The 22,714-nt window shown below is 36.6% G+C and overlaps 2 protein-coding genes across 2 annotated transcripts; both read right to left on the bottom strand.

Moving 5' to 3' along the window:
* Positions 1-12,667: 12,667 nt before the first annotated feature.
* On the bottom strand, positions 12,668-17,369 carry LOC107759232 (ankyrin repeat-containing protein ITN1). The gene is made up of 4 exons (XM_016577117.2): positions 17,094-17,369; positions 15,814-16,308; positions 14,714-15,123; positions 12,668-13,994 (listed from the first exon to the last, which is right to left on the bottom strand). The coding sequence occupies exons 1-4, from the start codon at positions 17,113-17,115 to the stop codon at positions 13,167-13,169; spliced, it is 1,755 nt and encodes a 584-aa protein (XP_016432603.1). The 5' UTR covers positions 17,116-17,369; the 3' UTR covers positions 12,668-13,166.
* A 3,728-nt stretch (positions 17,370-21,097) lies between these two features.
* On the bottom strand, positions 21,098-21,947 carry LOC142168016 (putative mitochondrial protein AtMg00860). Its single transcript, XM_075228664.1, has 2 exons — positions 21,902-21,947; positions 21,098-21,765 (listed from the first exon to the last, which is right to left on the bottom strand). Exons 1-2 carry the CDS (start codon positions 21,945-21,947, stop codon positions 21,098-21,100), a joined length of 714 nt encoding a protein of 237 aa, XP_075084765.1.
* Between the last annotated feature and the right edge of the window lie 767 nt (positions 21,948-22,714).

Raw genomic sequence — 22,714 nt, 5'->3', positions numbered from 1 at the left:
GTCTATGTTATAAGACAGAAGAATGACCAAGGTGTCCCGGACTTGGTTGTTGGTAAATTTTACTTATTTGGCATATTTGTTGTTACATTATTTGATCCTCGATCTTCGCACTCTTATGTTTGCTCATCACTTGCATTTCCTGATACTGTTAAATCTGTGAGACTTGACTTTGATGTGCTGGTCACGAGTCCATTAGTTCATCAGACTGTTGTTAACAGGATTTACCGAGATTGTCCATTCATGATTCAAAATTTGGTCTTCCCTGCAGACTTGCTTGAAATGCCCTTCCAAGACTATGATATTATTGTTGGTATGGATTGGCTCCATAGGCACCATGCATTAGTTGATTATAGGTTGAAGCAAGTGACTTTTAGAACTCCTGCATACTCACACATAGTAGTTCAAGGAGAAAGATCATTGGTAGCATATTATTTTTGTGGTCTAAGCAAGGAAGATGATTTGTCAAGGTTATAATGCCTATCTTACTCATATAGTCGATACACGATTGGGGAGTCCAAGTCTTAAGGACATACCAACCGTGTGCGACTTTCCTGATGTATTTCCTGATGATCTTTCTGGGTTGCCTCCAGAAAGGGAGATTGAATTTCCTATAGAGCTTGTCCCTGGAACTACTCCTATTTCTATCGCTTCTTATAGAATGGCTCCAGCTGAATTAAAAGAGTTGAAGGCTCAATTGCAAGAACTTCTTGAGAAAGGTTTTATCTATCCCAGTATTTCGCCTTGGGGAGCTCCTGTTTTATTTGTGAAAAATAAAGTTGGCACTCTTAGACTTTGCATTGATTACCGACAGCTGAACAAGGTAACAATCAAGAACAAATACCCACTGCCTAGATTCGATGACTTGATTGACCAACTGAAGGGTGCCAGCTTGTTCTCAAAAATTGACTTGAGGTCTAGATATTATCAGTTGCACGTGCTGCATTTATGGATCTAATGAACTGTGTATTCAAGCCTTATCTTGATCAATTTGTGGTGGTGTTTATTGATGACATTTTAGTCTATTCCAAGAATAGAGAAGATCGTGATATGCATCTCCGAATTGTCATGCAAATTCTGAAAGAGAGGCAACTCTACGGGAAGCTTTCCAAATGTGAATTTTGGCTGAGTGAAGTGGCATTTTTGGGGCATATTGTATCAGCTGAAGGTGTAAAGGTTTATCCTAGTAAGATTCAAGCTATTGTTGATTGGAAACCTCCTAAAACTCCAACTGAGATCAGAAGTTTCTTGGGTTTAGCAGGATACTATAGGAGGTTCGTGAAAGGCTTCTCTATTATAGCCTCTCCTTTGACAAAACTTTTGGGGAAAGACGCCAAATTTGTATGGGATGACAAGTGTCAAGAGAGCTTTGAAAAGCTCAAATCCTTGTTGACACAAGCTCCAATACTTTTTTCCCAGCTGAAGGGAAAGATTATGAGGTATACAGTGATGCATCTCACCGTGGCTTGGGTTGTGTTTTGATGCAATAAGGGAAAATAATTTCTTATGCCTCTCGAAAGTTGAAATCGCATGAGTTGAATTATCCCACTCACGATCTTAAACTTGCTAGCATTGTTTTTGCCTTAAAAATTTTGAGGCATTACTTGTACGGGGAGAAATGTCACATATTTACTGATCACAAGAGTTTGAAGTACTTGAGTACCCAAAAAGAGTTAAACTTGAGACAACGTAGATGGCTTGAACTAATTAAAGATTATGATTGCACGATTGATTATCATCCTGGTAAAGCTAATGTGGTTGCAGATGCGTTGAGTCGCAATTCCCTTGCAAGTTTAACTCTAAGTCCTTTGCCCTTGCTTCTTGAATTAAGAGCCATGAATGTATGTCTTTCATTTAATTCTAATGGTTCTATCATTGCTAATTTGCAAGTCAAGCCAGTCTTACTTGAGCAGGTCCAAGAAGCGCAGAAGTTAGATGAGAAGCTTGTGAAATGGGTTGAAGAAGTCCAAAATGGAAGAGAATCAGATTTTTCATTGAAGAAAGATGATACCTTATTTTATAAAATAGGTTGTGTGTTCCTAATGATAATGAATTGAGGAGGCAGATCTTGATTGAAGCACATAGTTCGCCTTATGCAATGCATCCTGGAGGTACTAAAATGTACCAGACCATCAAGGAGCACTACTGGTGGAGTGGTATAAAGAAAGACATTGCAGAGTTCATTTCTAAATGCTTGGTATGTCAACAAATAAAAGCAGAACATCAAGTCCCAGTTGGTCTACTGCAACCCTTGTCAATACCTGAGTGGAAATGGGAAAGGATAATGATGAACTTTATTTCTGGACTTCCACACACTCAAAGGAATCATGATGCAATTTGGGTAATTGTAGATAGACTAACTAAGAGTGCTCATTTCTTGGCAATCAGAATGGACTACTCATTGAAACGTTTGGCAGAATTATACATTAATGAGATTGTGAGGCTGCATAGAATCCCTCTTTCTATTGTGTCTGATAGAGGAGATCCATGGTTTACATCTAGATTTTGGTCTAGCTTGCAAGAATCTTTGGGTTCTATGTTGAATTTTAGTACCGCTTTCCATTCACAAACAGACGGCCAGTCTGAGAGGGTAATACATATCTTGAAAAATACAAAGCTTCGAGCCTGCATTATTGAGTTTGAGGGTAGTTGGGACAAACACTTAGCCCTGATAGAATTTGCTTACCATAATAGCTATCAATAAAGTATAGGCATGCCTCCTTATGAAGCGTTGTATGGGAGAAAATGAAGAACACCTCTTTGTTGGAACGAGGTTGGTGAAAGAAAATTGGTGGGTCGTGAGATTGTTCAACAAACTAAAGATAAGGTAAAAATCATCAAGCATCGCTTAAAAATTGCCTCAGACAGACAAAAGTCTTATGCTGATCTTAAGAGGCGTGAAATTGAGTATAAAGCGGGTGATAAGGTATTTTTAAAGGTTTCTCCATGGTAGAAGATTATGAGATTTGGCCAAAAAGTTAAACTTAGTCCATGATTTATTAGACCTTATGAAGTGCTTGAGAGAGTTGGCCCAGTTACTTATAAACTAGTTCTTCCACCAGAGTTAGACAAGATTCACAACGTCTTTTATGTTTCTATGCTTAGAAGATACCGCTCAGATCCATCTCATCTTCTTCCTACTGAATCTATTGAGGTCAATCCTGATTTGACATATGGAGAAGAACCAACCCAAATCTTAGCGTGTGAGTTAATGGAGCTTAGAAACAAGAGCATCCCCTTAGTGAACGTTCTTTGGAAAAATCATTCTAGAGAAGAAGCTACCTGGGAGCAAGAAGAGGATATGCAAGTTCAATATCCACATTTGTTTAGAGATTAGTACTAGGTAAATTTCGGGACGAAATTTATTTAAGGGGGAGAGAGTTGTAACACCCCAAATTTTTACTAATATTTGCATTTTCGATTGAGCATCTTTATAATGAGGAGATATTTTTACTTCGCACTTCCTAAACGTGAAATTGACAATACATGAAAAATCCTTACTCTAGGTTGTGTTAATATTGACAAAGAAGTTTCATGGTGTTGCTATGTGTAACACTTAATATTATTTTGATAAATTATTGTTAAATACATTATAATTAAGTTTTTGGGCTTCCACCCTTTTGTATTTATCTAAGGATATTTAGAAGTTGGGCAGCCATTTTTATTTCATATTTATCCAAAATTCATAAAGATAACTTCGATTGACTTAGTCTTCCATAAACTCCCCATTTTCATTCTTTCAAGAAAAAGAAAACCCCTACCCTCTCTCCTTATTATCACCTGAAAACTTCATGAAAACCACCATAAATTTCCGCTAAACCAACTAGCAAAATTCGTTCTTGGTAAAGCTCAAGTTGCTCCTCTCTTTTGTGGTAAGTTACTAAACTCGTTTTTACACTAGACAGCTATTAGTGTTTTGCTTCATATCCTTTTGTATAGAGCTTTGTTTTAAGTGATCTAAGACTTTCTGGAAAGCTATTTCATAGATCTATAACTCTTATGAAGGAATCAAAATCTGGTTTGTCTTTTATTTACCCGAAAATAGGTGATAAAGTATAGGGCGGGTGCTGCCCAGATGTTCTATTTTACAAACCCTCCTTGTACTATTTTTAGTAAGTTTAGCATAACGTTTTGTACAAAATTGATATGGGGGTGATTCAAGATATTCTGAAACTCTAAGCCACATATCTACAACTGTAAAGAAGACCACACAGTCTAGTTTGTCCTTTTTCATCTTCAAATCTGAGTCACAACACAAGACAGTGATACTGTCCAGATTTTCTGTTTCAAACATTTTGGGTAATTTTCACCAATATCATGTTTAGTTTGACATGTTAAATCATTGAACTTTTATAGATATTTTACATTGTATTTAAGGTATATATATCCCTGTAAAAGCTAAGGGGATGTGTTTGAGGAAGTGGACGGATTTGGTTTGTCTAGGGCGTAGACGATTGGAACGTCCTCAAGTTGAGGTTGAACTATTTTGTGGTAAAACATCAAATTTGTGTATAAACTTTGTACTCTTTTTACTTGATGGAATATTATGAAATAGCCTAATATTTTGTTTTTCTTGTCTTCAATTAATAGCATTGTATTCGTGTTATATCAAGTATTGCAAGATATTTGCTAAATCGCTCACTCGTACGGATTGTTTGATCATTTTGCATTCTTGTTGGGACTTTGTCCTTATTGTGGTAGTAACTTTGTCACTCATCTTGGCATGCCTCTTGATTTGGATATTTTGCCATCTTGACTTTGGATTTGTAGTTCGTCTTAAATTATGGAACTTGTCTGTATTAAGTACGAACTAGGAAGCCAGTTTTAATATGGTTCTTGACTCTCTTGACTGTTAGGTTTTGATCCTACTTGATTTTGGGCTTCGGTCCATCTTGCTATCTGATTTTTCTTAGTGTGATGGCATGACGTACATATTGGGCAAAAAATGGATATTTGACAAGCTTTCTTGGATTGATAGTATACGCTTTCTCAACTCTTGAATCTTGAACGTTGTTATTGATAATTGAAAATACTTCAAGGGTTGATATTTGATACTTTTGATATATTTGTTCACTTGTTTTAAATTATATTTCATTTGAGCTACCTATGACTGAAAATGGAAATTGGAGAAGTTAATGGCTCCAAGCCCAAAATTTATACGCCACTAAGCTTTATGCTTAGCTATAGTTGTTTTCTATCGTATGTAATGTACGAGATGAAATTTGAAGACGGCCTTATGAAGTAGTCTTTTTGGGAGCACTTATGGAGATCACATTTGCATATGCACCATGGTTTTGTGTAGTTTTGGGACTTGTACATGATATATATGTCACACTTATGTATGTTATTTGGAGGCTTGGATATAAAGACCAAAATCTTGTAACTTGAATTTGGTAACTTATTTTGCTATTTTAAGGTGTGTTAATAAATGAAGTCTTGTAATATGTTGAATTTACACTTTGTCTTATATATATGTACAAAGGAGAAAACTAGTTTTCCTTTTTATACACGATAGTTTGAAATTTATGTACAATACAACTTGCAGTGATGTTGATTATTCAAGAAGGGTTACATCACCTTATATTGATATTTTGACATTGTATTTCATTTTTTAAAATAAAATAAAGAGTATTTTAAAAAAAAAATATTGCACTTTGGACCTCATCGCATGGACCTATTTCCGCTACTAAATTATTTTGATTATTATTTTTTAATTAATGTCTTCTTAATGTTGTAAGTAGTAAATTAGATTTGTTTCGTAAGTAGCACCCCTCCCAAAGGGGTTGCTACATTAATGAGATTGTGAGGCTGCATGAAATCCCTGTTTCTATTGTGTCTGATAGAGGAGATCCATGGTTTACATCTAGATTTTGGTCTAGCTTGCAAGAAGCTTTGGGTTCTAGGTTGAATGTTAGTACTGCTTTCCATTCACAAACAGACGGCCAGTTTGAGAGGATAATACATATCTTGGAGGATATGCTTCGAGCCTGCAATATTGAGTTTGAGGGCAGTTGGGACAAACACTTAGCCCTGATAGAATTTGCTTACAATAATAGCTACCAATCAAGTATAGGCATGCCTTCTTATAAAGATTTATATAGGTGAAAATGTAAAACGCCTCTTTGTTGGAACGAGGTTGGTGAAAGAAAATTGGTGGGTCTTGAGATTGTGCAACAAACTGAAGATAAGGTAAAAATCATCAAGGATCGCTTAAAAATTACCTCAAACAGACAAAAGTCTTATGTTGATCTTAAGAAGCGTGAAATTGAGTATAGAGCGGGTGATAAGGTATTTTTAAAAGTTTCTCTATGGAAGAATATTATGAGATTTAGCCAAATAGGTAAACTTAGTCCTCGATTTATTGGACCTTATGAAGTGCTTGAGAGAGTTGGTCCAATTGCTTATAAACTAGCTCTCCCACCAGAGCTAGACAAGATCCACAACGTCCACCATGTTTCTATGCTTAGAAGATACCGCTCAGATGCATCTCATGTTCTTCCTATAGAATCTATTGAGGTCAATCCTGCTTTGACATATGGAGAAGAACCAATCCAAATCTTAGCGCGTAAGTTAAAAGAGCTTAGAAACAAGAGCATCCCCTTAGTGAAAGTTCTTTGGAAAAATCATTCTGGCGAAGAAGCTACTTGGGAGAGAGAAGAGGATATGCGAATTTAATATCCACATTTGTTTCGGGACTAGTACAAGGTAAATTTCGGAACGAAATTTGTTTAAGGGATAGAGAATTGTAACACCCCACTTTTTTACTAATATTTACATTCTCGATTGAGCATTTTTATAATGAGGAGATATTTTACTTCGTCTTTCCTAAACGTGAAATTTACAATACATGAAAATTCCTTACTTTAGGTTGTGTTAATATTGACAAAGAAGTTCCGTGGTGTTGCTATGTGTAACACTTAATGCCAGCCTTTTATATTTATCTAAAGATATTTAGTAGTTGGGTAGCCACTTTTAATTCATATTTATCCAAAGTTCTTAAAGATTACTTTGATTGACTTGTTTTTCCATAAACTCCTCTCATATTTTATTCTTTCAAGACAAAGAAAACCCCTACCCTCTCTCCTTCTTATTACCTGAAAAACTTCGTGAAAACTATCATAATTTTTTACTAAACCAACAAGCAAAATTCGTTCTTGGTGAAGCTCAAGTTGCTCCTCTCTTTTGTGGTAAGTTACTAAACCCGTTTTTACACTAGACAACTATTAGTGTTTTTTTCATATCTTTTTATATAGAGCTTCGTTTTAAGTGATCCAAGACTTTCTGAAAATCTATTTCATAGATCTATAACTATTATGAAGGAACGAAAACATGTTTTGTCATTTATTTACCCGAAAATAGGAGAAGAAGTACAGGGCAGGTGCTGCCTAGATTTTCTGTTTTACAAACCCTCATTGTACTACTGTTAGTAATGTTAGCATAACATTTTGTACAAATTTGATATGGGGGGTGATTCAAGATATTCTGAAACTCTAAGACACATGTCTACAACTGTAAAGAACACAATACAGTTTAGTTTGTCCTTTTGCATCTTCAAATCTGAGTCAAAACACGAGACAATGATACTGCCTAGAATTTCTGTTTCAAACATTTTGGGTAATTTTCACCAATATCATGTTTAGTTTGACATGTTAAATCACTGAACTTATATAGATATTTGATTATGTATTTAAGGTATATATACCCTTGTAAAATCTAAGGGGAAGTGTTTGAGGAAGTGGACGGATTTGGTTTGTCTATGGCGTAGACGATTCGAACGTCCTTAAGTTGTGGTTGAACTGTTTTATGGTAAAACACCAAGGTTGGTGTATAAACTTTGTACTCTTTTTACTTGCTGGAATTTTTTGAAATAACCTGATATTTTATTTTTTTTGTCTTCAATTAATAGCATTGTATTCGTGTTATATCAAATATTGCAAGATATTTGCTAAATCGCCCACTCGTACGGATTGTTTGATGATTTTGCATTCTTGTTGGGACTTTATCCTTCTTGTGGCAGTGACTTTATCACTCATATTGGCATGCCTCTTGATTTGGATCTTTTGCCATCTTGACTTTGGATTTGTAGTTCGTCTTAAATTATGGAACTTGTCCATGTTAAGTACGAACTAGGAAGCTATTTTTAATATGGTTCTTGACTCTCTTGACTGTTGGGTTTTGACCCTACTTGATTTTGGGCTTCGGTCCATATTGCTATCTGATTTTTCTTAATGTGATGGCATGACGTACATATTGGGCGAAAAATAAATATTTGACAAGTTTTCTTGGATTGATAGTATACACTTTCTCAACTCTTGAATCTTGAACATTGTTATTGATAATTGGAAACACTTTAAGGGTTGATATTTGTAACTTTTGATATACTTGTTCACTTGTTTTAAATTATGTTTCATTTGAGCTATCTATGACTGAAAATGAAAATTGGATAAGTTAATGGTTCCAAGCCCAAAGTTTATACGACACTAAACTTTATTCTTAGCGATAGTTGTTTTCTATCGTAGGTAATGTACGAGATGAAATTTGAAGACGGCCTTATGAAGTAATCTTTTTGGGAGCACTTATGGAGATTACATTTGCATATGCACCTTGGTTTTGCATAGTTTTGGGACATGTCCCATGATATATATATATATATATATATATATATATATATATATATATATATATATATATATATATATGTCACACTTATGTATGTTATTTAGAGGCTTGTTGGATCTTAAGACCAAAATCTTGTAACTTGAATTTGGTAAATTGTTTGGTTGTTTTAGGGTGTGTTAATAACTCAAGTCTTGTAATATGCTGAATTTACACTTTGTCTTGTAAATATGTACAAAGGAGAAGACTAGTTTTATTTATTTATTTTAATTTTATTTTTACTTGGTAGTTTGAAATTTATGTACAGTATGAACAGGCAGTGATGTTGAACAAAAAGTATAATTTTGTTAGGAAGTTGCTTTAATGTGTTGATTATTCAAAAAGGGTTATATCACCTTATGTTAATAATTGCTTAATTTGAGTATTTAATTTTTCTCTACTTGTTCAACTATATTTTTATTGTTGTTAATTGAAGAGCTCTCAATTAACTGTGCCTATTTAGTGTGTATATTGTTCGAGAGAGAGTACATATTTAGGTAGTTGTTGAACAACACCACTTCTAACGTAGTTGAGAGATCGATACAGTGGGTTTAAAGGCGGAATTAGAGATAACCAAGCCTTGGTGCGATCGTCGTGAGCGGTAAATTAGTGCCAGCTAGCGTAGTTCGAGAAAATACGTCTAGTAAATTGTAGTAGTTGCTCGAGAGAGAGCACTCACAATCAGTAAAGAATATTTAGGAGAATTTATAGGAAACGTAGCGGGGAAGATTCTGACAATAGGGGAAATCATAACCTTAGACTTTTCCAAATCTTATTTATAATACTTGCTTTGTTAGTTATAAATTACTTTATTTTTAATTACTTTGATCTTAGTTAGTAAACTCTCAGATTGTTATATAATATTTCTGAAGGTAGATTATTTGAATTCGTGCAAAACTATTAGTTGTAATTAGCACGTTATCTTCCCTGTGGGATTCGACTTCGCACTTGTAAACCAGATTATATTTGCAGCGACCGCTAGACCTCTTAGGAGGTATAGTTGGGCGTGATCAGAGACCCACTATCCCCCTATATTTTTATCCTATGTCTCGAGATGCTCTCTCAAATGATCTCCCATAAGGTCGATATTCTTAGTCGGGACCCCGTTAATATAAAAATAAGGGTCCTGCCATCTCTTCTTTGCCGACGACTAAACCATGATTACTAGAGCCAATGACAAAAGTTGTGCCTGCATCTTAGAATGCCTGAACTTTTTTTGTTCATTATCATGCCAAAAAATCAACTACAACAGGTCCAAAATTATTTTTTCTAACAATTGTCTCGTGGACAAGGCAAATTACTATGCCAACCTCATTGGCCTTAAAATAGCCAAGGAATTTGGAAAATAATTTGGCTTTCCTATGCTTCAAAAACACCCCAAACCAAAAGATTTCCAATTTGTTATTAATAACATACGGACAAAGCTTGCTAATTGGAAAGCTAATTTTCTCAATATCGCGGGGAGAACTACCTTAGCCCATTCTACCATTAATGACATCCCCAACTACATTATGCAATATACTTTGCTTCCCACGAAGATCCATAACCAAATAGACAAAATCCAACGGGACTTTATTTGGGGTCTACTAAAGATAAGAAAAAGCTTCATCTCATCAACTGGAAAACAATCACCACCCCTAAAAAATATGGTGGACTTGGACTAAGGACATCAAGAGATAAAAATTTGGCTCTATTAACAGGTCTCTCTTGGCGTTTAATCTCTCAAATTAACTATCCTTGGGCCAAAACACTGGCTTGCTCCTATGCCTCATGTAAAACCACAACCTCTACCTCTTTTGTATGGAAAAGTATTCTAAGGGTTGGTTTTTTTGTAATAAAGTCACTCTTTAGCTGCCAAAACATAACTCTGACTTTGATATTTGGAACTCTAGATGGATACCCTCTATGCCTTGCCTTAGAAATTATATAGAGGGACCCAGTGGCGGACCCAGGATTTTGTGCAAACTGGTTCAATCTTAGAAGTACATAATTTTAGTCGTAAAATAGTAGTTGTCAAGTGGGTTCAAATAAAATATTTATACAAAATTTACGCAGCTTTAATCCTAATTTATACATATACACAGTATTATTTTTTGACAAAGCAGGTTCAGTTTAACCCGCTTGCCATCATGTGCGTCCGCCACTGGAAGGACCCCTCAACTCGAGTGATCTCTCCGTCAAGATATTGCAATATGGGAAAATAGTGGTAGTGGTCGTTTCTCCACGAATTCTTGCTACACCTTCATCAACAATCTACACCATAGTGAAAATAACTTCAAATGGATTTGGAGAATCAGTTGCCCCAACAATATCAAATACTTGCTGTGGCAATGTTACCACAATAAACTTCCATGTAGATCTTATTTAGCTCGCATTGGTATCAACATTGACAAATGCTGCACATCATGTCACGAGGCGGAAGAGACTATAGAACACAGTTTCTTGAATTGTCCCCTCATTCTCAAATTTTGGCAAACTTTAGGTGTTCCCCATATACCCCACAACACAAACCTTCATTGGCTTCTCACCATCAAAAACCTGAACCATAGGTTACCCACTCTTCCCATAAAATGGGAAAACTTCTTTGCATTTGCCATCTGGGGCATCTGGATTAACAGAAACAACAACCTTCACGACAACAACACCCTTTATTTGAAGGCTAACACTGTTATAAATCATGCTTTAGAATTCAAATTCCTAGCCGAAAATGAACCTAACGATTGTGATACTTTGGCATAAACCACCCAGAAATTGGTACAAACTCAATATAGATGGTGCCTTCAAAAAGGGATCAGTCGCTATAGGGGGAGTCTTCAGAAACTTCTCGCCCTTCAAGCAGGTGTCAAACTTGCTACAGACAACGGCTACTACCCAATTGAAGTTGAAACTGATTCCACTAAGGTAATACAAACCTTATCAACAAATCATGAAACTTTTAACGATGTTATACATTCTTGCAGGTTGTTAATGCCCCAAAAGGAGGAGGAGATGGTGATCAGGCATAATTTTCGCCAAGGAAATATGGTGGCTCACATGCTAGCCAAGGAAGCCTAGTCCAATATCAGAAAAATGTCAATTTTTGCTACTCCACCACCTTTGGTTATGGAGCAAGTATCTTTAGATAAACTAGGATGTTCTCCTTTTGTTAAACCTCTCTCAGAAGGTGCCTGTAAGTTGCTAGCAATCTATGGGAACTTATGTGTCCATCATGAGGCACAAATGGTCTATAATATTATGAACAATATTTAGTATTAATGCAAGTATCTACCTTCTCAAAAAAAAAAGAATATAAACAAGGACTTAATCAACTGAAACCTAGCATACATCTCAACCACAATTAAAGCTAATCACGAGTAAGCTAGCTCTATAAAAAATTTAGTATAAATCATAAGTTAATGTAGTTATTCAGACACACCTCTAAGACTCTAAGAATTCAACGGAGTTTTTTATATATAGAAAAATATAGTTCAAGGGAGTTTTGGGAACACCAGATAATTTGGGGGATTTTAGGCCGAGTTAGATAGCCACGTGTAGTGCCACATAGCATGTTTTTAGTTAATTAGGAGCGTATACCAGACGCACCTCTAAGAATCCAATCGAGGGGTTTTAATATGAAGGAGAATATAGTTCAGGAGGACTTTGGGGACACCATAGAGTTTAAATAGGTAACTCACAAAAAGTTGATAGTTAAAGGGGTTTTTAGGATATCTAACTCTTTTTTTTCATAGCCATTTGTTAGGCGCTTTTCGCTTATGAAAAGTCAATTTAATCAATTTTAAAGCTAAATTGGACTATATTAAATCACGTTTTTAAAGTTAAGTTTCAGATATCCAAAAATTACCCCAAAAGCAATATATGTCGGACAATCAGAAATTACGCCAAACTGCTATAAGTTGCAGCTTTGAAAACTACTCAAACTTTTCTTGAGGCTAAGTTGAAAATTAGTTGACTTTAGAATCATATGGGAAAAAAAACTTTTTAACCTTTTCAGACAACCGGAAATCTCAGTCTGTCATGCCAGAAAATTCAGATGCAATAGACCAAACAGGCACATAAAACATGTAGTTTACATAGAATTCTTCCACAGTGGTAGCTACTTTACAACATAAAGTGGTAGCTTAATGGATCGTTTTTACGATATCTTTCCTGATGCTAGATTATACAGGAATATTTAGATCCCATACCACAAACTAAAATCTACAGTTCCATGAGTTAAGCTTAAGAAATTATACATCTTTGCATCATATTCTGATGCAGGACAGAAACCCTCCTTGTTGCCAGGAATCTATGCGTAAAATGGAACCTCCCTCCCAACATGAACAGATCAAACACCTTCATTTGAAACTTACACTCACCTCCAGGTGCAGGGATCAAGTTTAACAGCTCACAACAGGATGGAAGGATATGAGTTATTTATCAGTCCCTCGAGAACAATGCCTTCACTACATACAAATCTGTAACCCTTTCATTTGAAAACTCTTGGGAGTTTCCTCGTTAAGTGGCAACTCTCTGCATCAAAGGGCATAAATCCTGTCAATATCTGAATTAGAGAACTCAGAGTGGTACCATGAGTTGGAACCACTTCTTGCATGCTTTTCCTTCTTCCTTATCGATCTTTTCTTCCTTGATCTTACCACATAGTAAGTCATAGTTCCAAGAACACCGGCCATTATTACTCCCCCTACTACTGTTACCAAAATTGCAGCCCACTCAAACTTGCGACCGACCACTATATAAGAGGATGCCATAAATGCCACTGAAGTGCAGACAGAAGCCAACCACATCAGTTTGTTAATTACCTCTACAACTCTTCTTTCTGCCTTTGTTTCTCCTCTAACCAATGTAATCTGAACTACGACAACAGCAAGAGATGTAAAAAGTGCAAGGGCATTGAAGATGAAGAAGATTTTAAAAGAAGCAGTGGTCACAACCACAGCCACTCCATTATTATCATCGCCTCCAGGTACAGTAAAAATAGCAGCAAAGGCAACTGTGGCAAAGAGAACAGCAACGACAGTCACAGAATTCGTTGCATTATTGATCCCTTCTCGATGGAGCTTTCTAAGCTCTTTAGCAATTCCATGGACATTTTTATTGGTCCTCTTAGTTTGTTCAAGCTGTGTGTGAATATCTTTCTTGATTTGGCTAACAGTTTTCCTCAACTCATCCCTTGGTTGGTTCAATTCGTTAGCTCTAACAGCTCCATATTTGTATAAACACTCCTTTATTTCTGCGGATTCCTCAGAGAGTGGAAGATCTTCGGCTATGTCAAGAGCTGTTTTGTGATCTCTGTTCAGTGCGTTAACATTACTATCAGGTAGGCGTAGCAACTCCCTCACTATCTGCAAGGCAAATGTCCTAAAATTATGATCACTCACAATATCATTTATGAATTTCAGGTGATATAGGCCTAGTAAGTTCCAACAGTCGGAGGTTAGAAGCAAGAAGGGAAGTGCTTCAGGTAGCTCAAAAGAATATTTGCAGAAGAACCAAAAGAATGGATACCATGCATTATTTATTTTCAAGGTGAAAAAATGTCGCCAAAGACCATGATTTTTGAAACAATTGAATCTATAGTGATCCAAAGTTTGCATCATCTCAGAGACGAGCACCAACAAAGTTGAAGAAAAGAAAACTATAAAGGTATTTTAGGTAGTAGCGGCTTGCAAGACCATTCAAAAATCAGGTTCATAGAATTGGCTGGTAGTTGTAGAAGTCAAATCATTTCTCTGAGACCATAAAGGGAAAATGTCATCATAGACGCATTCAGCTAGTACTAAATTATTAAATGCTACTATAGTGAAGGTTCAACTTCTAATACCCAATATGGACGAGCAAAGCTAATATGATTTACGTAGCCAATCAGGAAAAAATAAACACCAGTTTTAACAATAATTTTCTTCTCATTAGTTATACACAATAGTAATTTTGTGCCATGCTTTGCAGCACACCATGCATTACAAACGAATAACAGTAGATAATTTGTAATTTTGTATTTGCTGGGGTGGGATGGGGGGAAGTATTACACAGAAACGTCATGTTTGAGTGACAGATTGCATACCTCTGCACGCTTTTTTCGGGTGGCTATGTGTAGTGCTGTATTGCCAAACTTGTCTGGCAGCATAACTATAGCAGCATCAGCCTCGAGAAGTAATATCACCACCTCACAGCTAATCCCCTTTACGGCCATATGCAATGCCGTTTGCCCTTTCTTGTCCGTCCTCCTTGCTAATTGTGGATCTCTGTCAAGCAAGGCCTTGACAATTTCCACATGCCCTTGTCTGGCAGCTAAATGCAATGCATTTTTACCATTGGACCTAGAAATTTCCAGTAAGCTGCAATCCTTTGACAGCAGTTCATTGACCACTGAAATATGTCCTCTTGAGGCAGCAGTTATAAGAGGGGTTGCATTTGAAGGTCCAAATGTTTTACTCAGTCCAGGATCATGCTCTAACAGCAATTGGACGATTGCTGTTATAAGAGAGCAAGCATCAGTCTTTGTCCAATAACTATTATCTTATGGCATCTTGAAACTTATGCATCTTCAACATTTACTGAACTATAGAATTTTTTTTAGAATGTTTACTGCATAATCTTCACACACATTTTTGGCATACAAAGGTTGCAGTAGGTATAATTCCATAAAAGTTCAAACCTTCAATTACAACCAGCATCTGCCACTGATGAAATGATACTCAAAAACAAAATGGCTTCAATTTTATACTCTCTTTGACAAGTAAGGGATAGCATAATGGAAAGAGAACTCCACATCCAACCATGAGGCATGAGGTTCGAGTCCAAGCTCAAGACTTCAAGTCAGAATTTAGTTAAAAATTTAGTTTAGTAAGGTATCTAACCCATTTATCACCTATTTTCTGATTCTTTAGTCTTAATGAGATTTACTACTCCATTTGTCAAGTTAGTCTAAACCATTGGAATTACATAATGTTAATATTTTTTCAGACAAGACATATAACTCGCCCTCGGTTAGAAACTTTTTCAATCTTTCAACGTCTTCTGGTTAAACTCTATACTTCATCTCTCCAAATCAGATACTTAACAAGCCGAGTTTAAGCTAAAACCCCATCACCAGAAAATAAAGAAAAGATGAACTAAAAAGGAACAAACAAATCGAATGATCAAGAAATCGAAGATCTTTACCATGGTGTCCTTGACTTGCAGCTATATGCAAAGGATCAAATCCTGACCGATTCTTCTTAGTAAGAGTTTCCTTGTTACAGTACTTCAATAATTCTTTAACCACATCAAGATATCCCTTTGCTGCTGCTGTAAACAGCGCTGTCTCTCCTAATTCATTCACTTCATTCACTACAGATGCTCTGATCTCTGCAACCTCTTGATTAAAGTCATCACCACTCAGCGTCCCCACCATTTGGGTATCAATATCATTAAGTATCTGCTTCACTGCTGCTAGATCACCTTTCTGAGCTGCTAAATGAAGCTCAGTATCATTGTGCCTTCCCGTCACCTGTTTTACATATTTCTTTTTCCCTGCTTGGTCAATTCTCTTGCCGGAATTGGAAAGCACCAGAGCTGGTGCTGTTGCTGAAGATGGAGATGGGGCCGGTGATGGCTCAGCTAGAGGGTTCTGGCTGAGTGTTGGAGTAATCAACCCTTTCTCGATGTCTCTCTCACCTAGTACAAGCGCATACAAAAACATCAGCAAAAACGAGTAGCTACTCAGTATTAGATAATCAAGAATCAGGTGTGAGACCACTTATAAATAAACAAGCAACTCCATCATAAAGTCTTCAGAACTGAAAACCATCAAGTATCAAAGCATAAGGAGGACTATTTAAAAATTGTTCTCATATGTCGGACAAACTTCAGTTTTCCTAAAGCTGACCCAAAGTAGTTTCAAATTTCTTTACAATTGATTGACTAATTGTCATCTAAATAATCCGCATATTTCCACAAAACTGACAAAATTATAGGCTCCTGAGTTGAGTTATAGGCTTATAGTATGTTAGGATAGATAGCTGTAAAAAGGCTGTAGCTTATGTATATTGAATTGTACAGTAAAGGTGGACAAGTTAAGGGTTCTATATATAAGCAAGGTACAACTCAATAAACACAAGGTACAACACTTTACTCTAACATAACTAGATTTAAGTTTTTCATCTCAATCTTTTCATTTTTATGTTAATGTAAACCTAGCCAACTGAAATTACTTAGTATACATCTCCACCTTGGGTGTGTGTGTGTGTGTGGTGTGTGTGTGGGGGGGGGGGGGGGGACTAAGAACCATATTTCTACATATAAATCTCTACAGCGAAATACCCATATATACTTAAAACTATATCTTCAGCTAATCAAACAGAAAGCACTGGAAGTATAGAAGCTAGCTACTGATAATTCGATGATCAACTCAATTATGATTTCTTTTTAATTTTATGGAATATAAATATGGTTAGAATTACCTTCTTCCACAGGAGAAGCCATCTTTTAGAAGAAGAACAGAGAGTGAATCAGTCACAGATGAGTTGAATTGGAGTAAAAGGGAATCAAGAAATGAGAGTTTGAGATTTGAGGTAAAGTGGGAACTTTTGTTGGTTTATGGAAAAGGAAAGAGTAAAGGAAGGTGCTGAGAAAGAATATTAGTAAAAAACAGGACTAGAAGACAGAATTGAGGAACGTGCTGAGAAACTCAGCTCGTTGAAAATGATCTTTTATTTCTCTCTTTTTTCTCTTCCTGTCAAAGAATCAATTATTGTTCTCTATTTATCTCAAAGGAAAACTTGCGCTTTTGGTCCTCATATATCAATAAATTCTGATTTTAGGTCTTCAATTAATTGAAATGTATACTTTTGATTCTTTTATTAATGATTCTTACAAATTTGATTAAATATGAACTACAACAACATACTTAGTGTAATTACACAAGTGTAGTCTAGGGAGAGTAATATATATGCACACCTTAAACCCTATCTTATGAAGGTAGAGACGATGTTTCTGATAGACCTTCAACTCAAGAAAGCAAAATCACAACAGTTTTAAGAAAAAGATACGAAAGTGAAGATGCCATAGGAAAGAGAAGTAGTAGCAACAACTAGATAAATAAGATAACTGAAACAAAAGAAAAAGCATGCAGTAATAAAACTCAAAGAATAGAAAATACTTGACTATACTAGTACTACAGGTATGTGAAAGCAATATATATATGAAAAAGAAATATTAAATTATAGTACGCTCGACTACTTACTAACCTACTACTCTAATACCCGATCTTCATACCTTTCTATCAAGGTCATGTCCTCGATAAGCTAAAAATGTTTCATGTCCTGCCTCATCACCTCACCCCAATACTTCTTTGGCATACTTCTACTTCTCCTTGGCCCAACCATAGCCAACCGCCCATACCCTCTCCCCCGCTAGGGCAACAGTGCATCTCCTATTTACATGCTTGAACCATCTTAGCTCCGTTATTCGCATCTTGTCCACTACAAAGACTACTCCTACCTTATCCAGAATATCCTCATTCTTAATCATATCTCTCCTAGTATGCCCACACATTCATTTCAACATTCTCATTTTTGCTACTTTCATCTTCTAAATATGAGAGATCTTGTCTGGCCAAAGCTTCATCCCTTACAACATAGTGAATCTAATAACCACCTTGTAAAACTTACCTTTAAGCTTTGGTGGCACATTCTTATCTTACAAAATGACAAATGTGAGTCTCCATTTTATGTGCTCTGCTCCGATACGATGTGTGACATCATCATCAATCTCCTCATTACTTGGATTAAAGACCCAATATAATTAAAACTTCTTTTCGTGGGATGACTTGTGTATCCAACCTCACTTTCACGTCATCCTCCTGAGTCACATCACTGAACTTTCGCTCCAAATATTCTGTATTAGTCTTACTCAACCTGAAATCTTTAGACTCAAGTGTCTGCCTCTATACCTCCAATCTAGCATTAAACCTGCATCGTGTCTCCTCAATCAACATTATGTCATTTGCAAATAATATGCGCCAAGATACCTCCCCTTAGATGTATCGCGTAAATTCATCCATCACCAAGGCAAATAAGAACAGGTTAAGAGCTGAGCCCTGATGGAACTCCATCATGACGGGTAAGTGTCTGGAGTACCCTCCTACTATCCTTACCCGAGTCTTGGCTCTGCCATACTTATCTTTAATCGCCTTGGTATATGCAATAGGTAAACCTCTAGCCTCTAAACATTTCCACATGATCTCCCTTGGGACTTTATCATAATATTTTTCTAGGTCGATAAACACCAAATGTAAGCCCTCATTCTCTTCCTATACTGCTCAATTGCTCTGCTAACAAGGTAAATGGCTTCTTTAGTCGATTGCCCCAGCATGAATCCGAACTGATTCTCGAAAATAAACACACTTCTCCTTACCCTCATCTCTGTCACCCTCTCCCAACTTTCATAGTGTGGCTTAGTAGCTTGATATCCTTATAGCTGTTATAATTTTGAATGTCACATTTGTTCTTGTACGACAAATCATCTCCACCTCCATTGTTGTTATGCTATTTAAGTATCCATGTGTATTGTTGCTTTATTTTTTAGGGTAATTGATGTAACTTGAGAATAAAAAACAAAAATTAAAGGAATTAAGAAACTAAGAAAATGAGAGAGCAAAATTCATATTTGATAATTGATATATTTCCAAATGAGCTCAATATGATACATATATCTCCTTACTAGGAAGATGGACTCGAAAGTAAAGTGATAAAAACTAATGAACTTAAGTGTAAATGAGTAAAGGACGAAATTATCAAAATCCTTAACTCTATAACAAACTTAACCACTTATTCTTTACTACTAATAAAGCCTAACGTACTACTTCTCGCAGCTATGCACAACTCAGATCATATCAGTACTCCCCCCTGAAAAATTCCTTGACCTCAAGGAATGACAGCTGGAAATCTAACTTTCAATGCATTTGAATCTTCCCATGTTGTATGGTCCTCTAGTAATTGCTCCCATTGAGTTAATACCTGAACCACTACTTTGTTACCCTTTCATACCATCATACTCTCTAGGATATGGACAGTAGGGGCTGGACAAGTCTAGAAATAGAGGGTGATTTATGGAGGTACGAACTTCATAGCAGGGTTTAAGGAGGAAAACATGGAAGGTAGGATGTATAGGTAATTGGTGTGGCAAAGCTAGCTTGTAAGCAACATTACCAATCCTTTGGAGAATTTGATAGGGCCCATAGTATTTGGAAGAGAGTTTGTTGAAATGCCTGCTTGATAGAGATAGTTGCCTATAGGGTTGTATCTTCAAGTAAATCTAGTCCCCTATCTGGAATTGTCTATCAGTTCTATTTTTGTTTGTTTGATCTCTCATCCTCTGTTTTGACCTAGTCAAGTGGAACTTCAGCAGTTGCAATTTCAATTCCCTGGTAGTCAAACTCATGTCCACATTTACTACCTCTGATTCACCTTGCATATATGGTAAATGTAATGGTGTAGGTTGTCCATACAAAGCTTCATATGAAGTTGTTTGGATGGAGGTGTGGAAGGCGGTGTTGTACCACCATTCTGCAAAAGCTAAGTACCGAACCCAATCTTTAGGAGAATCAGAATAATAACACCTTAAATATGCGTCAAGACACCTGTTAGTAACCTCGGTCTGGCTATCATATTGAGGATGATAGGCAGTAGATATGTTTAGGATCACCCCTTGCATTGCAAAAAGTTCCTGCCATAGCTTGCTAGTGAAGACTGGATCCCTATAACTAACAATATCTTCTGACATTATTGCAACTTGAATATATGATCCACTAATAGTTTGGCAATATCTAAGGCAGAATAGGGGTGTAATAAGGCAACAAAATGGGCATACTTAGTCAGCCTATCTACTACCACCCATATGACATATTTCCCTTTTGACTTAGGCAGCCCTTCAATGAAATCCATACTAAGGCTGCTCCAAGCTAGAGAAGGAATTTTTAGAGGCTGCAACAATCCTGAGTATGATGACTTGTCATACTTGTTCTTCTCACAAGTATCACACCTTTTGACATAAGCTTCCACATCTCTATTTTCCCTTCCAGTAAAAAAGAGCAGCCAACATCCTATAAGTATGGCCAATCCCAAAGTGCCCCCCAATTACAAAGTCATGCCACAGTTGAATAATTTCTTTCCTTGATGCAGGATTTTTCCCCAACAACTAATCTTCCATTCTTCCTCAACTGTTGGTTGATATATGAGCACCCCTTCACTTCCTCAGTAGAATCTGTAAGTTTATAAATTATTGCCTTCACTGCTGGATCAACATCCCAGCTATATTTGATAGCTTGCAAGAGGTCTGTCCTCGTAGTTGAAAGTATGAGAGCAGCAATCTCCACTGCTGTAATTCTGGAAAGTGCATCATCAGCTTTGTTCTCCTGACCCTTTTTATACTGGATTTCAAAATTAAATTGCATCAATTTTGTTATCTATTTGAGTTGTGTCCATGTATGCAGCTTCTGATCCAAACGGAACTTAAGAGCCTTTTGATCAGTTTTGACAATGAAATGCTTACCAATCATATATTGACCCCATGTTGTAACTGCCATCACCAAAGCCAACAACTCCTTGTCATAAACAGACATAGCCTGATGTTGTGGAGAAAGCCCCATACTGAGGTAGGCAATTGAATGCCCTTCTTGCATTATGACAACCCCAATACCTACATCATATGCATCTGTTTTCGCAATAAAGGTAAGATTAAAGTCTGGTAAAGCTAGCACTAGTGCAGAGATCAAAGCATTCTTTAAGTTCTGGAAAGCCACAGTGGCATGGTCACCCCACTTGAACCCATATTTCTTCAGTAAGTCAGTTAGTGGCTTCCTAATCTGTCCATAACCCTTAATGAATCTTCTGTAATAGCCTGCCAATCCTAGAAAACTCCTCAAGTGTTTAATAGTCACAGGTATTGGCCATTGTTGAATTGCTTGTATCTTCTTAGGGTCAGTGGAGACTCCCTTAGTAAAGATAAAATGAGTTAAGTACTTTATGCTAGTCACAACAAATTGGCGCTTTGATCTCAAGGCAAAGAGATGATGTTGTAACAAAAGTCTAAAAGTTACCTTCAGGTGTTCAGCATGCTTCTTCAAACTTTTTGCTGAAAATGAGGATATCATCAAAAAACACCAATATAAACTTTCTCAAGTGCTCCTTAAAGACATGATTCATCAACCCCTGAAAACTAGATGGTGCATTTGTCAGGCCAAAAGGCATAACTAGGTACTCATAGTGACCTGAGTGTGTCCTAAAGGCAGTTTTAGGAACATCAGCATGTGTCATCCTTATTTGATGATACCAGACCTAAGATCTATCTTGGAGTAAACCTATGACCCTCTCAAATCATACAACAACTCTTCAATGATAGGTATAGAGTATTTGTCTTTGATTGTGATCTGATTCAAGGCCATATAATCCACACACAATCTCCAATTTCCATCTTTCTTGCCCACCAAAACCACTGGAGAAGCAAAAGGACTGCAATTGTTTTGAATAAGTCCTTGAGACTGTAGTTCATGTACTATTTTTTTGATGACATCTTTTTGAACTGGAGATTACCTATAGGGTTTGTTGTTAACTGGATTTTCCCCCTCTTTCAGTGGAATGTGATGATCAAATTGTCCTCTAAATGGAGGTAGTTCCTTAGGCTTTTGAAATACCTCTCTGTGCTCCTGCAAGACTTGCTAAATCTTAGCTGGTTCCTCATTCTCCTGCCTTACTTCATGTACTTCCTTGGAAGTTACCTTAACCATAAAAAGTTGCACATCCTCACAAGACACCTTCTGTAAGGAAGAAGAGTCTACCATCTTTAACTCGGGAGCCATACCCTTCAATGAAAAGAGCTACCCTTCATACTCAAATTCATTGTCAACTTCTTAAATTTGAACATAATATCCCCTAAGTCACTGAGCCATTGTACCCCTAATACCATATCACATGTTCCTAAGGGTAGTAGTAAGAAATCAGCTCCGAAGTTAGTGTTTTGAAGCAACCATTCCAAACCCTTACACACACCAATGATTAGGCACCTTATTACCATCTACCAAGTT

The sequence above is a fragment of the Nicotiana tabacum genome, chromosome 13 (genome assembly GCF_000715075.1).
Source record: "Nicotiana tabacum cultivar K326 chromosome 13, ASM71507v2, whole genome shotgun sequence".
Taxonomy (NCBI): domain Eukaryota; kingdom Viridiplantae; phylum Streptophyta; class Magnoliopsida; order Solanales; family Solanaceae; genus Nicotiana; species Nicotiana tabacum.
Note: the sequence above shows the minus strand (reverse complement) of the source record. Positions and strands in the feature narration are given on the sequence as shown.